At 50.4% G+C, this 13,421-nt stretch overlaps 1 protein-coding gene across 3 annotated transcripts in view; it reads right to left on the bottom strand.

Annotated features, from left to right (window-relative positions):
- Positions 1-137: 137 nt before the first annotated feature.
- The window catches only part of SEC14L5 (SEC14 like lipid binding 5), a 40,838-nt gene continuing 27,554 nt past the window's right edge, over positions 138-13,421 (bottom strand). For 2 of the 3 annotated variants that reach the window (XM_036392273.1, XM_054516515.1), the window contains exons 9-17: positions 11,209-11,398; positions 10,258-10,346; positions 9,804-9,874; positions 9,001-9,172; positions 8,238-8,372; positions 7,125-7,262; positions 6,196-6,441; positions 5,139-5,317; positions 138-4,164 (exon numbers count right to left, since the gene is read on the bottom strand). In XM_036392273.1, the coding sequence (XP_036248166.1) occupies positions 4,059-4,164; positions 5,139-5,317; positions 6,196-6,441; positions 7,125-7,262; positions 8,238-8,372; positions 9,001-9,172; positions 9,804-9,874; positions 10,258-10,346; positions 11,209-11,398 (1,326 nt within the window). In that variant the 3' untranslated portion in view covers positions 138-4,058. The remainder of the gene's footprint in view (positions 4,165-5,138; positions 5,318-6,195; positions 6,442-7,124; positions 7,263-8,237; positions 8,373-9,000; positions 9,173-9,803; positions 9,875-10,257; positions 10,347-11,208; positions 11,399-13,421) is intronic. The other variant, XM_054516516.1, reaches the window with a different exon arrangement.

Here is a 13,421-nt window from a genome sequence, read left to right as displayed (position 1 = left end):
AGAAAAAACCCCAAACATTTTAGTTAAAAAACAGGAAAAAGTGAATACAAGCATTCCCTCTGCTTCTGTGGGCAAAGAGAGCACAGGCTTGAATTTTCACTGCTCTGCAATTTCAACAGTTGAATCAAACAATTCCACATGTTCTCAGAAATGTTTTATTTCCCACATACCCAAAAGTACAGCTCTACCAGGACACACAGACACCATCACAGGAGGACATCTGTTATTTCAGTGCCCTGCAGTGGGCTCTTACAGGAGGTTTGAGGGTTTTGGCTGAGAAAAATGAGGATTTCAGTGTATAAAACCAAAGCCAGCTGCAAAGGAGACAAAGTAAGTGCTGCTAAAAAACTTAATTAATGCCCATTTAACTTAGGTGTAACTGAAAGCTTGGAAGGGGGTGTTGGTGTCACTAAAAGCCAGCAAATGTGACTTGATTCCAATTTCACCTTCCAAGAGAGAAATAATCAGATGTAAGGAGCATCACAAAGGTGTTGGAGGAATATTGAAGCTAATTGCATGCAGGAGTCTTTGACAGCTGCTGTCAAGTAAATCTCTAATAGCTGTTCCTTGCATTAATTGCCCACAGTACAAACATTTGGGACATTAAAGCAGTGTGAGCTCATAAAATGCTTTTGAAATGAGGGATTCCCTGCCTGGAGCAGGGTTGGCCTCAGCCCCAGCAGCTTCCCAGCCCAGTGTGGTGGACAGCTGGGCTCACCAGTTCCTACTGGGAATTGTGAGTGGATTATGGCATTTTCAAAGTCTTCTGCCAACAAACCAAACTGGGATTACAAATTGTTATCCACACTTCCTGAAAAGGAACAGACAGAACCAGAGTGGCTGAGCAGAGAGCACAGCTGCATCTCAGTCATTATGGAGTGCCTGGCCTGCTCACGGTGGGGAATTGTTCCCAACAGTGAGTCCAGGAGCTGAGGAACGGCTGAGCTGAGTCCAGGAGCTGATGAACGGCTGAGCTGAGTTCAGGAGCTGAGGAATGACTGAGCTGAGGAACGGCTGAGCTGTTCTGGTGCCTCCCTGAGAGCCCCAGAGCCGACTCCCAGCGCTGCCCCGGCCCCGGTGACGCCTGCGGGGCTGGAGCCGGGGCTGGAGCCGCCCCTGGTGCCCCGGGGCTCTGCTCTGCTCCTCCGGCGGGGACAGAGCCCTTTTCACAGCGGAGAGCAGCAAAACACGGCTCAGGACCGTGCCCTGAACCACAGCTGAGGCCATCCAGCGTCCATCCTCACTCAGGCTCTGTGTTTGCCCTTCCCAGCCCTGGCCAGGGCGCAGGGATTGGGGCACACCTGGAGGACTCTGGCAGTGAAGGTGCCACAGGTGGCTGTGTGACCCTGGCACAGCATCCTGCACTCCCCTGCACCACGGACATGGCCCCAGCTCTGAGGTAGGTGTTGTGTTTGCATAGGGAATATCTGAACCAGGGACAGCCCCAATTTTCTGGGAGCCCCTTTTTAACCAGCAGCTCCATCCCTGCACACAGCCCGAGCTCACTGGCCTGGCTGCTGGGGAGGGAGCAGGGAGGGCTTTGCTGCATCACCCACAATGAGCCCACTGCCCAAGGTTCTGGCTCAGGAGATTTTTGAGGATCCAAAATCCCTCCCAGCCTCAGCTCACTGTGAAGAAAACTCTGAGTTTATTTTCTAAGCACACTGATGTAGTTTGAGGGGGAAAAGGTGATGTAGAAGAATTCTGTGTCTCTGGTATCTGCAGTTCACAAGGTCAGGTTTAGAAAGCACAGCACAGCATCCAGGCTGTTGCTCCCTTTTTTCCTGTTAATATTCAGGAGAAAAAGGAAAAAAAATATTGAATTATTTAAATTGGTTTCAGAGTAAATTGTCAGGTGGGACAAACCAGGCAGCCTTGCCAAGGAGAGGTCAGAAGCTGCTTCATAGACCTGTGGATGATCTCTGATGGGCACAGGAATGGGACTGCCAAGGGACAAGAGGAAAAACTGGGATTGGGATATCCCCAGAGCCAGGAACACTCTGTGGAACCATCCCTGACCTCACCCTTCAGAGATCTGCCAGGGACCAAGGTCCTTCACTGACAAGTCAAACTTCTGCTGGGCAGAAAACAGCATAGCCCACATTTCAAAACAAAATGACAAAAAAACCCCCAAAAAATCTAGGGCAAAGGAAGAGATTCTTACCCAGAGCAAACCCAGGGAACAGGAATGCTGCCACTGCAACCACGTGAGAAGGGAAGGTGCAATCCTGAAACAGCACAGGGGGACAGGGCTGGGTTTGCTCCTGGGGCTTTGGGAGTCTGAAACTGTTTTTAAAATTAGATTTTATTCTGGGTCAAGGATTTTCCATGAGGGATACACACATGCACTTTTGCTTCCAAAATTCCTGTCTTCCCAGAGGAAAGGTGGGAATTACATTTACATTTGTCCCTCTTTATCAGATTCCAGTTATGCTGAAATGCCAGAGACAGAAGTTTCATTTGTCTGGGAGAAACATGAAAGTCTATGGAACAACTGAGAATTGGAAATCAGAACTTCCCTGAGCTCTACATAACAAAGTTACCTGTTCACAGGGAGAGATGCAAGGTGCAGAGTGATTCCCTTGGCTCCAATCCTTAAAAAATCCCACCAAACAACTCAAAACCATGCCAAGTTCTTTGTCTCCCGTTGTCCCAGATATTTTGGCTCTTTTCTCATTTGGCAGAGCCTGGTGCTTCAAAACCAGTGATTAAAAAAAACAGGGTGGGAAGGAAGAATTTCACAGATTCCTGAATAAAAACTTGGCGAATATTTGACACCTGCTCTCATTATTTTTTCACCTGGACAAGAACATGGATAACTTTGCTCCCCAACCTGACTACAGGAACAATCAGAGATTAGGGACAAACGTGGCATTTTTGGTGTGTAGGAAGACAGTGCATCTTCATGACAACTCCTGAACTCAATCCTTGTTTCTTAATCCTAAAAAACAGTCTAAAAAAGCACGGGACTCTCACCTTTCCTTACAAGGAAGGTGACACAAGCCCTTAACTCAATGCAGCCCTTTTGCAAGAACATCCATTGATCACAAAGATCAGGACCCAAGCAGAAAGATTGCTTGGGATTGAAGACAATCAGTTATTCCTTTCTAAAACAAAGTTCATCCCATTAAAAAAGGTGACTGTATTTAATAAATAGCCATTTCTGACATAATAAGTTAAAAATTAATTTAAAATAAGCTAGTATAGAATAAATAGGCTTCAGTAAGTGCTTACATACATACATGCCTCTCTGAATGGTTCAAGTGAGCTCATGTTTAGAAGAAGCAAGTTCTGTAATACTGCCAGAAAATCTTGTGCCTTCAGAAAATCAAATATTGCTTTTCTTAGCCCTTTAGGACTGGATTCAGTTCCCATCCACTCGGGAATGGGACAGACCTACTCATTATTGCTGTGAACCTGAGTAAAAAGAAACAATAGTTTGGAAGATGCCACTCACTGCAGGCAGATTCAATGCCTGGAATTTCTAAAAAAAACCCAAAACCTTTTGACTTTGTTTCTCAGCAGGGTTAAAAAAAATCCAACACATTTCCCAGAGCATCCTGCCAGACCAGGAGAGGTTTTTGGTGTGGCCTGGAATCGATTTCTGAACCATCCTGCCTGTACCCAGGTGTTGGCAGTTCCTGCCAAGGCCCTGCCCCTGGAATGCCCCCCTGAGTGCCCAGTGTGGAAGCAGAACCCCGTGGGCAGCCAGGACATTCCCTTGTTTTGCCACCCAGGAATTGTCTCAAGGTCCAGGAGCTAAGGCAACATCAGCCTCCTCTGGGGGAAAGAACCGATGGAAGAGCCCTTTGGAGTGGGTTCCTGCAAACTCACAGGCACCAAAACCCACAGGTGGTGAAGGAGGCTACTGAGGAGCAGGCAGCAGACCCAAAACCCCTAAACCTGCCCTTGGAATTTCAGTTTTTTGTGGTTGAAGCAGCCCCCAGAGGCCTCTCTGTGTCCAAATGGCTGCGGCTGCCCCACGGCTCAGCCCTGGAGCTCTTTGGTTTGGGGCTGGAGCAGCCCCGGGTGCCCCTGGTGCTGCAGCCCTGGCTCTGCTATCTGGAGAGGTGGGAGCTGCTCTGGGACTGGCTGGAAGATGTGGTGACTCCACTCAGCTGGGAAAAACCACTGGTGCAAGATTCCAGGCTGGACATGGATCCCCTGGGATGGGACAGAACAGAAGTGCTGTTAGCAAGGCTGCAGTGAAGGGGCTCCTCCCACAGATCAGCTCCCTCTCTAGCACTTGCACAAGGGCTTTGTGGCCCATCATTTCCCACTTGCTCTCTAAGAATCTCTGTGTCATGATGAAAAATTAATCAGTCAGAGACATTTTTTCCCATTTACAGATATTATTCCTTGTCTCTGACTATTGTTCTGGGGAAAGGGACACAGCTGGAGCCTCTGGGAGCTGTCCCTGAGGAGAAAGGAAAGCTCCAAAGGACTCCAAATGCAGCCTTGTGAACCCAAGGACTCCAGGCTACTGAACACCAGAGTCCCAGCTCCTCCTGCCAAAAGCAGGGCTGGGCTCAGGAAGAGCCCCAAGGAAGAGCAGGACTGGAGAGAGGCATTTCTGCTGCTCTGACCCCACAGGACCTGGCCAGGTCACACCTCAAGCCACCACCTTCAAATCTGCTCTGCCCAACACCTCCTCCAGCTCCAGGGAAGGGCCAAGGCTTGCACAGAGCTCAGATTAACAGATGGGGAGGTGCTTCTGGCATTGAAGGAGAGGGTCAGGCACACCCTGCCAAGGCTGGCTGTTCACCTGCCCAGAAGTGCCCCTCCCTCTCAAGTGCCAAACAAAATCATCTGGGAAACAGCCCAGCTGATATTTAAATTACTCCAAAATCGGCTTTGCAAAATATTCCCAACTAAGATAAAAACCCTCTTGAGTCAAAAATCTCCTGCTCTTCAGGCAGCTGCAAGCAAGACCCAAAGCACAAATTTCACTGGTGGACACAGATTCAAGGGAGCTTTTAAATACCTACAGCACCAGGGGAGACTGGTTGCAAAAATGCCACCAATTTTGTGTCCATCCACTTGTCAGTGAAACTCACCCCGTGGGGGTCTCTGATATCCAAGTGTTTAACTCACCCCCCCCAGTGCAACTCATAGTAAACCCCTTGTAAATGCCCTACCTGAAGTCCTTGGAGGCCAGCACCTCGTAGTAGTAGATGAGCTTGCACTTGTGGCTGGAGCCCTGCAGGGAGGCCAGGACATCGTCCACACGGGGCAGGCTGGAGCTGGAGCAGGGCAGGGGCCCGTGCATCCTCCACTGCAGGATGTAGAAGCCAGGCCAGCGAGTGACATGGGAGCCCTGCAGAGAGGGAGGGACAGCAGGTGAGCAGGGGTGGCTGGGGGAAGGGCTGAATGTCCCAGCACAGGTGTCACTCACCTGTCTCACCTGCCTGAGACACAGCCCTGTAGTACCAGCAGGAAAAGAAAAAGCTTATTTAGCTTAATTTCTGTAAGAATTTTAGCTTGGAGTCTCCAATGACTCACTTTAAATAAGGATTTCTCACTTTCACAGGCTATCCAGAAAATGATCACAGAATGGTTTGGGTGGGAAGGGACCTTAAAGCCCAGCCCATTCCATCCCCTTCTACCATCCCAGGCTGCTCCAAGCCCTGCCCAGCCTGGCCTTGGGCACTGCCAGGGATCCAGGGACAGCCCCAGCTGCTCTGGGCACCCTGTGCCAGGGCCTGCCCACCCTCCCAGGGAACAATTCCTAATTCCCAATATCCCATCTAGCCCTGTCCTCTGGCAGTGGGAGCCATTCCCTGTGTCCTGTCCCTCCATGCCTTGTCCCCAGTCCCTCTCCAGCTCTCCTGGAGCCCCTTCAGGCCCTGCCAGGGGCTCTGAGGTGTCCCTGGAGCCTTCTCCTCTCCAGGTGAGCACCCCCAGCTCTCCCAGCCTGGCTCCAGAGGGGCTCCAGCCCTTGGGGCATCTCCATGGGCTCCCCTGGACTCTCTCCAGCAGCTCCAGGTCCTGCTGCTGTTGGCCCCAGGGCTGGGGCAGCTCTGCATCTCTCACCTGAGTGGGGCAGAGGGGCAGAATCCCCCCTTCCCTGCTGCTGGGAATGGCCACAGCCCCCTTTTCTAGCAGCTCCTGATTTCCCACACCATCAATTCCCTCCCTGGAGGAATTTGGAGCTGGCAGGACTCTGAGGCCATGGCAGGACCCCACCCCACTGACCTGGATGCTCTCTCCTTCCCTGCAGACCAGGGGAGATTCCACCCGGCTGTAATCCACCCCCAGCACCCAGCTCTTGTCAATGAGCTGCACATTGTCCCCTGCACCAGAGGGACTTGGTGAGGTGGCTTCTTTGTGACTTGGCTCAGGAGCTCGTTTGGAGTGGAAGAGGCTGAACACCACATCTCCCTTCAGGATGTCAAAGTCCCAGGTGATGACAGATTCCCCTTCCAGGATCTCCACGAGTATCTAAGAAAGGAACAGAACAGGGTCAGGTGCTCAGGTGGCAGCACTGTGCTCCTCCCCACTCGGGGGCAAACAGACTTTGCTCCACAATCCTTCAGCTGGGTGATGGTCCTGGTTCCTGAGGGGGATACACACCACCTCCCACTCCCAACCCTATCACAGTACACCCACTCAGGAGTTTTTACCTTTCCTCCCCATATCAGAGTTGCTTGTAGATGAGTTATTTCTTCTGGGAAAACCTCAGTGGAACTGAGGCACAAAGAGCCAAATCAGAGTGACTCCCTATCAGAGAGCCCACAAGGCTGATTTGACACTGATTTGCTCCTTTTTGGGACATTCTGTTTCCTGGTGACTCCCAGCACACACCTTCCTTTATCACCCCTGTTACTGTCCCAGCTGCACTGCTGGGAATGGGAGCTGAACTATCACAAGGGAAACTGAGTGCCCTTTATTTCTCCCAAGAGGAGGAGGAGGAGGAGCAGGAAGAGACTGGACCTTACAGAAGATCAGGCCACAGCAGAGATAAGAGACTCTGCTGCTGACACTGCTGCTCTTCACTCCCACACATGCAGCTGCTCCCTTGCAGGAACAGCAGCTGCTGCCGAGCCCTTGGCTGCTCCAGCCAGCCCCAGCAGAGGGGACACATGTCACTGTGCCATGCCAGCAGCTCAGGGTGTGCCCTGTACCTCGTGTGGGGCTCCTTTGAGGACACTGGCAGAGTGGTAGATGGTTTCTGTCCACAGCCGGATGTGATCCGAGTTCTCCGGCTCGTCCTCGCTCTGGTACAGGGACTTGGGGACGAGCCCCCCCTCTGAGACAGTGCACTGCAACATCACACAGACAAACAGGGCTCAGCATGCTCCAGCAGTGAGCCAGCAGCTCCTGCTGCTGTCAGACATGGGCTGAGCCCTCAGCTGAGCCAGAACTGCACAGTGGCTCTGAGCTCATGGGAACTACCGAGGTTTCTGTGAGCTCCCTGCAGAGCTGCCCTCTGACCCTGCTCCAGTGCTGGGGAAGATGAAACAGGAAAGCCTTATAAATATGATTGCCTGGCAAAAGAATTTGAGAATATGGAAGCTACAAGCAAGATTGAAATGAAAGCAAGCTTTGAGATACCTCAGTTACTGAACAACGGGAAAACAACAGTGTGGCCAGCTGAAGGTGATCCCCTTCTGATGGAACAACACCCTCTGCTTGCAGGCAGGCCCAGGGGTCAGAGCAGACCCTGCAGCTTGGCAGAAGGGGCCCAAAGAGGAGTTTATAGGGTTTAAAATGTAACACAGTATGGTAATGTAGTGATTCTTATAGGCTGTATGGAAATACTATAGGATTTGTGTATTGTACTAGATTGGTTAGTGAGAATTAGAATATTCAACACAGAAGAAGATTTATTGTATTGTAATGGGAACCTCGCTCTCTTACCCTCTTACTCTCTTACCCTCCCATCCTCTCTGCCCCTCTCTTCTCTCAGGGCCTGCTCTGAGCTGTGCCTGGCAGCTCCCAGCAGGGCCCTGCCCCCAGGCCCTTTGCAATGAACCCCAAGTTCCTGACCTGGCTGCAGAGATCTCTGTGTCTGACCGTGCTACCCCTGACGCTCCTACAGCCCAGGATCCCAGGGCAGCACCAGCACTGCAGGGGGCAGCTCTCTGTGCCCAAATGAACTGCCCTGTGCCCACAGCAGGGCCATGCTGGCCAGCACAGAGGCTTAAGCCCCTTCCAGAAGGCAGTGGAAGGCCAGGGGGATGAGGAAGAGGAAATCAGTTCCAGATTGCACCTGCACAAGAGGAAGCAAAACTCACCATGCAGTCTCCTCCCAGGAAGTCTGGGATCACATCCTTGTCCACATAGTCCACCAGCCCTCCTGAGCCCTGGTAGTTATTGCCACTGTAAATGAGGAACTTCTGCCGTGTGTTCTCATTGATAAAGGGACTGACCTGAAAGACAAAGGGCACACAGGACATGGCTGTCACTGAGGGCAGCTGGGGACACTGGCTGAGCCATCTCACAACATGTCTCAGCAGTGTGCAGAGCTTCTCAGCTCTGAGGCACTTCCCAAAGAGAGGGATAACAAACTGAAAATGTTCTCTCTCTCTGTATTACTATCTCACAACACTTTCTGCTTCATGTAAAGCAAGTCTGCAGTCACTGCCTCACCCACAAACCTCACAAGAAATGTAACAACCATGTTCTCACACTGCCAGAGCAGTCAGCAGGCACCAGGCAGAAGCAGATTTATTATTTACTACTTATTACTTACTACTTATTACCCTTCAGTGTCCTACAGCATTAAATTAAAAGCTATCTGTCTTTTCCCATCTATGTGAAAGCCCACCAAGGTTGGGTGGAATGGGCAATTCTGATCCAGGTTTCTCATGCTGTCCTGGTGGATGGCAGTGACGAGAACCCAGTGAGCTGCAGGTACCCCATGGCCTGGTTCTGCTGTGGCTCTTCAGGAGCTCCCCATAAGCTGCCTGGAGATTTTCCCTCCCTGCCTCTGCTGATGTAGCTATCTGTGACCCTGCACACGTGGCAGTGACCCTGCAGAGCCCAGGTTTCACCCACCAGGGTCCAGAGCACAGGGAAGACCCGTGGTGCTCTCACAATCAGGAGCCTCCCCAGGGTCTCAGGGTAGTTGTCCTCCACCACCTCAATGATCCTGAGCAGGGCCTTCACCCCAGGCCGCCAGAGGTGCCTCATATTGAGCCCTTCCAAGTCCACCAGGCATGTCCAGGATCTAAAATAAACAGGCAGAAAAAGACCTGTGAGAACTTTAGAGTGTGGTGGCTGCTCAGTTTAGGATCCACAGCCTGTGCAGGATCCAGGGAAGCCAACAAGGGACACGAGCAGCTCCAATAAAAGGACATCTCCACCTGGGCAGCAGAATCCAGGTGAGCTCCAGGTAACACAGACACCCAACCCCAAGGGCAGGAACATCTGTCACTCTGGAAGAAGGTGGTGAAGGTATGCAGACCTATTGCTAAAAATAATGTCAAAATGCATTTTAAATGAAGGTGGAATCTGGTAGACAGGCTCCTGTATTAAAAACCCCAGAATTTCAAAGATGTGGATTAAAATCACCAAGACAGAAAGATTAAATTATTCTGAGATGGGATATGAAAATGATGTAAGGAAGGATCAATACTTGTTGTCCAACAAAACTGTTGGATTTGTCTGCATTTAAGTCCAACAAATAAATTTATAAATATATGTGTGGTCCCCATCCAGCCCATAAGACACACTGCTGTCTGCACTGTAACCCTAAGGACATCACCCCAAACCACAGCAGCATCCTTCACCATGGCACTGAGAGTCTGCAAGGGCTCAGGAAAACCAGTTATAAACCAATTAAAACCAATTATACTGACGTGATGGGGCGGCCAAAGATGTTGGTGTTTTCCTCACATCTCTTCTGGCCTTCCTCATTAATGGACAGAACCTGGAATCAAAGACAGCACAGACAGGGATTAGCCTGAGAATGGCTGAGTTAGCAGGATGGCTTGGAGATCTTATTTTTAAAAATACAGAAAGCAGAGGGCAGGGTTAGAGGGGATATTGGGAAGGGATTGTTCCCTGTGAGGGTGGGCAGGCCCTGGCACAGGGTGCCCAGAGCAGCTGTGGCTGCCCCTGGATCCCTGGCAGTGCCCAAGGCCAGGCTGGACAGGAGCAACAGAGTTGGACAGGAGCCAGTGGAAGGTGTCCCTGGGATGGGATGAGCTTTAAGGTCCCTTCCCACCCAAACTATTCCAGGATTCCTGATGCACCATGACAAGACTCCCTAGCATGCTGAGGGGACAGGTGACACACAAAGGCACAGCTCACATGTCGCAGCAGGGACTCCTCTCCCAGGGCCTTCACCAAACCCTTGGTGTCCATCTGGCCGAGGCGGAGGATGTAGAGCGGCCGCCCATCTTCAAACAAAGGGGTTAGAGAGGGCAGCACTTTAGTCTCCCAGGATAACATTCTCATACCTTTTTTAAAAGCCACATTAAATATTTGAAAAGGATAAAAATCACTGCCAAAAGCAACCTGTTCAGAGAAATTGCTTTGCACTGACTGATCTGTGCAGAGGAAATACAATTACAGGGAAGCAGAGTGGCTGCTCACAGGCACTGAACTGCTTTGTTAACTTTAAAAATGTCAATACAGCTTTCCTCAACATACCAGGCCACCAGTGAGATGCCAGGGGCAGCTCCTCACTGTGGGAATCCATAAAATCAGAGGGTTTTGGGAAAGCTGCAAAAGGCAGGCCTCAGAGACAGCAGAACTGTGATTGGAGCTAAGCAGTAGCCATGAGATAGATCCGCAGAAAAATTATGTAAAAAGTAGAAAAGTAAGGATAAATAGAACAATAGTCTGTGTATTAACACTTGTCTAGAATAACACCCTAATCTGCAGGAAAGTTTATCTAGTAAGATGTTAGGAAGTTTGAAGCTTAATAATAGAGCTCTGTGCATTGTGTTTTAAGGCTCACAAGCAGGTCTTGTATCCAAAATAAGCAAGCATTGTTTACCCAAAGGTACCTGTGCTTATAGTGGTTGGATAGAACTACTGTCAATGTGCTTTTGCTTTGTGGGATTGGTCAGAAAACTCTTAAAGTGAGTTGTGACATTGAGTTCTTGGTCTGCTGCCTGGGATGTGAGCTGGTGGCATCTTCCCATTGTCACAACCATGTAATGAGGCTGATGGTGGAAAATCAAACAGCTCAAGGCAGTTCCTCAGCAGTCCTGTCCCGTTGGTGATTTGTACAGAGCCCCAGCCAGCAACACCCACCTTTGTCCTGGTAGTGCCACCCCCCAGTGTAGTACTCCTGCAGCAGGGCTGGGGGTCTCCAGGACTGCAGGATGAGATCCACCTGGTACTGCTTGCGCCAGGCCAGCGACTGGCACAGCATCTCCCGCGCTTTGTCGATGTTGAAGTCGCGGGCGCGCAGGAAGCGCAGGATGTGCTCGTCCTTGGGGATCTGCCAGGAGAGACAGCCCCAGGGTCAGCACTGCAATGTTCCATCTGGCCTGCAGAGGAGGCTGCAGTTGACACCATTTTTTGATCTCTTCAAACGAAGACAGCAAACATTAAATTTCCCTTCCGCCTCCCTCCCTCTGTAGCTAACCCAGCTGGAAGCAGCAGAGGGTGCAGGAGCACAACAGCAGGGACCAGCTCACTGGCTGTGGGAAGCCCTTCCCCAGGGCAGTTCCCAGGAGCTCCAGCAAACCCCAGGCTGGCTGTTTCCCTTGGCTGGTTATCCACAAGGATCTCCAAAATACTGTGTGAAAGTCAGGGAGCTGCAAGTTCACCTGCCCAGGGCAAACAGGAAACAAACAGCCACAGGTAACACTGAGCACACCAGGCAGTGCAGGAATCACAACTGTGCAGTCTGAATGATGCCACCAGTAGCAATTCCAGCTCTTGTGCAGGCCCTGCTGCTGGTGTTTGAACAGGAAAGCTGCTGAGTGCTTCAAAGGCTTCCCTGCCCCATTACACCACAATAACTCTTGATCCAAATCAGCCCAAACTACAACACACCCTCTCCCAATCACTCACCCCAGCACTAGCACTAATCCTCACATCACAGGCACAAAAGCTTCCCAAAGCAAGTCTGCAGAATGGCTTATTCCAGCTCATTCCAGATCTGCCATGTTCTCTTTAGCTGCAGAATCAAAGACAGCTTGGCAGGAATGCCAAGCAGCAAGAATTAACAACAAACCTGATGGATTCCACAGAAGTGCCAAATCTGACTAAGAGCCTGTCAGCTGCAAATCCAACTGGATTAGAGCTGCATGTGCTGCTGGATTCACAGTCCCTCACTCCAACTTCTCCAAAAGTGTTTGGCCTCATTCTCTACAAGTTTCCATAAAAAAATCCAGCTCTGTGGAGCAGGGATTGTCTGTTGCAGAGTATCCATGTTGTGCTTGCATAACCCAAGCACTCCCAGCCCTGCTGGGACACAAACCCCCATGTTCAGCTGTCAAAGCTCCTTTGTCCACTGCCATGCCCAGGGAAACAGAAAGCTGGGTAGAAAGCAAGGCTGGCAGCAGTGTCAGGAGGGAGCAATCTTGGATTCACAAGCAAGAGATGGTAAGAATTGGCTCACCTAAAGAAGGGGCAGAGTTCAGGCAGCCCAAACCAATCTAAAAGCACCTTAGGACCAGGGGGAAGGTTAACACTGGTTCTAACAGTGCATCTGTGTGTCCTGGAAAGGAGAGGGCAGCCTTCCCAAAGATGATCTCGGGAGTATTTAGAAGAATTCAGTATGACAGCAAGTTTAAAGCCAGCAGAATGTTCATCAGATAATTCAGGTTTGTGTTCCTGCTGCTCAGAGGCAGCTGTCACTTATCAGGCCCAGCCCAGACACCCACAACAGCTCCTGCATCTCTGCAGGAGAGGGGATGGCTGCTGGAAGGTTTGATACTTTCCTGCTTCAAACCTCCCCTGTGCAGGGCTCCAGGCAAGAGGCAAATCCAGCACTTCTGTTTGGACCAAAGGCAGGAAGCTCCAAGAAGACTCATTCCACAGCAGAATTCGTCTTTTATCCTTGTCCAACCAAAGCAGTAACTCCCACATGTAAGAAAACGAAGGTTTAATTTCAGCCTGCTTTTGTATTCCCTGGTAAAACTGCTGCACTCTCCTGCATGGTGCAAAGCCTTGAACAGAGCTTTAAGTTGCTGCAATTTTAACACCATTTACAGTTTGTTCCTTCAACTCCTCAGATTTTTTAAGGAACAACATATCTGATTGTAAAGGTAATGTCTGCTTTGGAAGGAATGGGGAAAAGATAGTGAAATAGGACAGAGGACAAAAATAAGAAGGGCCATTTTCCAAGAAACAGGAGATCTATTTTTTGATAATTTCTGATAGAGGAATAAGGCCATCCCTGCTCTGAATTAAAAGAACAGATTGTCACAGCAAGGTAAGAGCCTCTCCAGGGACAACCCCAGCCTTGCAGGATAAGCTCCTGATTTTGGCCTGCTCTGTCAGGAGAAGCAGCT

This window comes from Molothrus ater, chromosome 16 (assembly GCF_012460135.2).
Source record: "Molothrus ater isolate BHLD 08-10-18 breed brown headed cowbird chromosome 16, BPBGC_Mater_1.1, whole genome shotgun sequence".
In the NCBI taxonomy this organism is placed as follows: Eukaryota; Metazoa; Chordata; class Aves; order Passeriformes; family Icteridae; genus Molothrus; species Molothrus ater.
The sequence above is the reverse complement of the archived record's forward strand: the minus strand, read 5'-3'. Positions and strand labels throughout refer to the sequence as shown.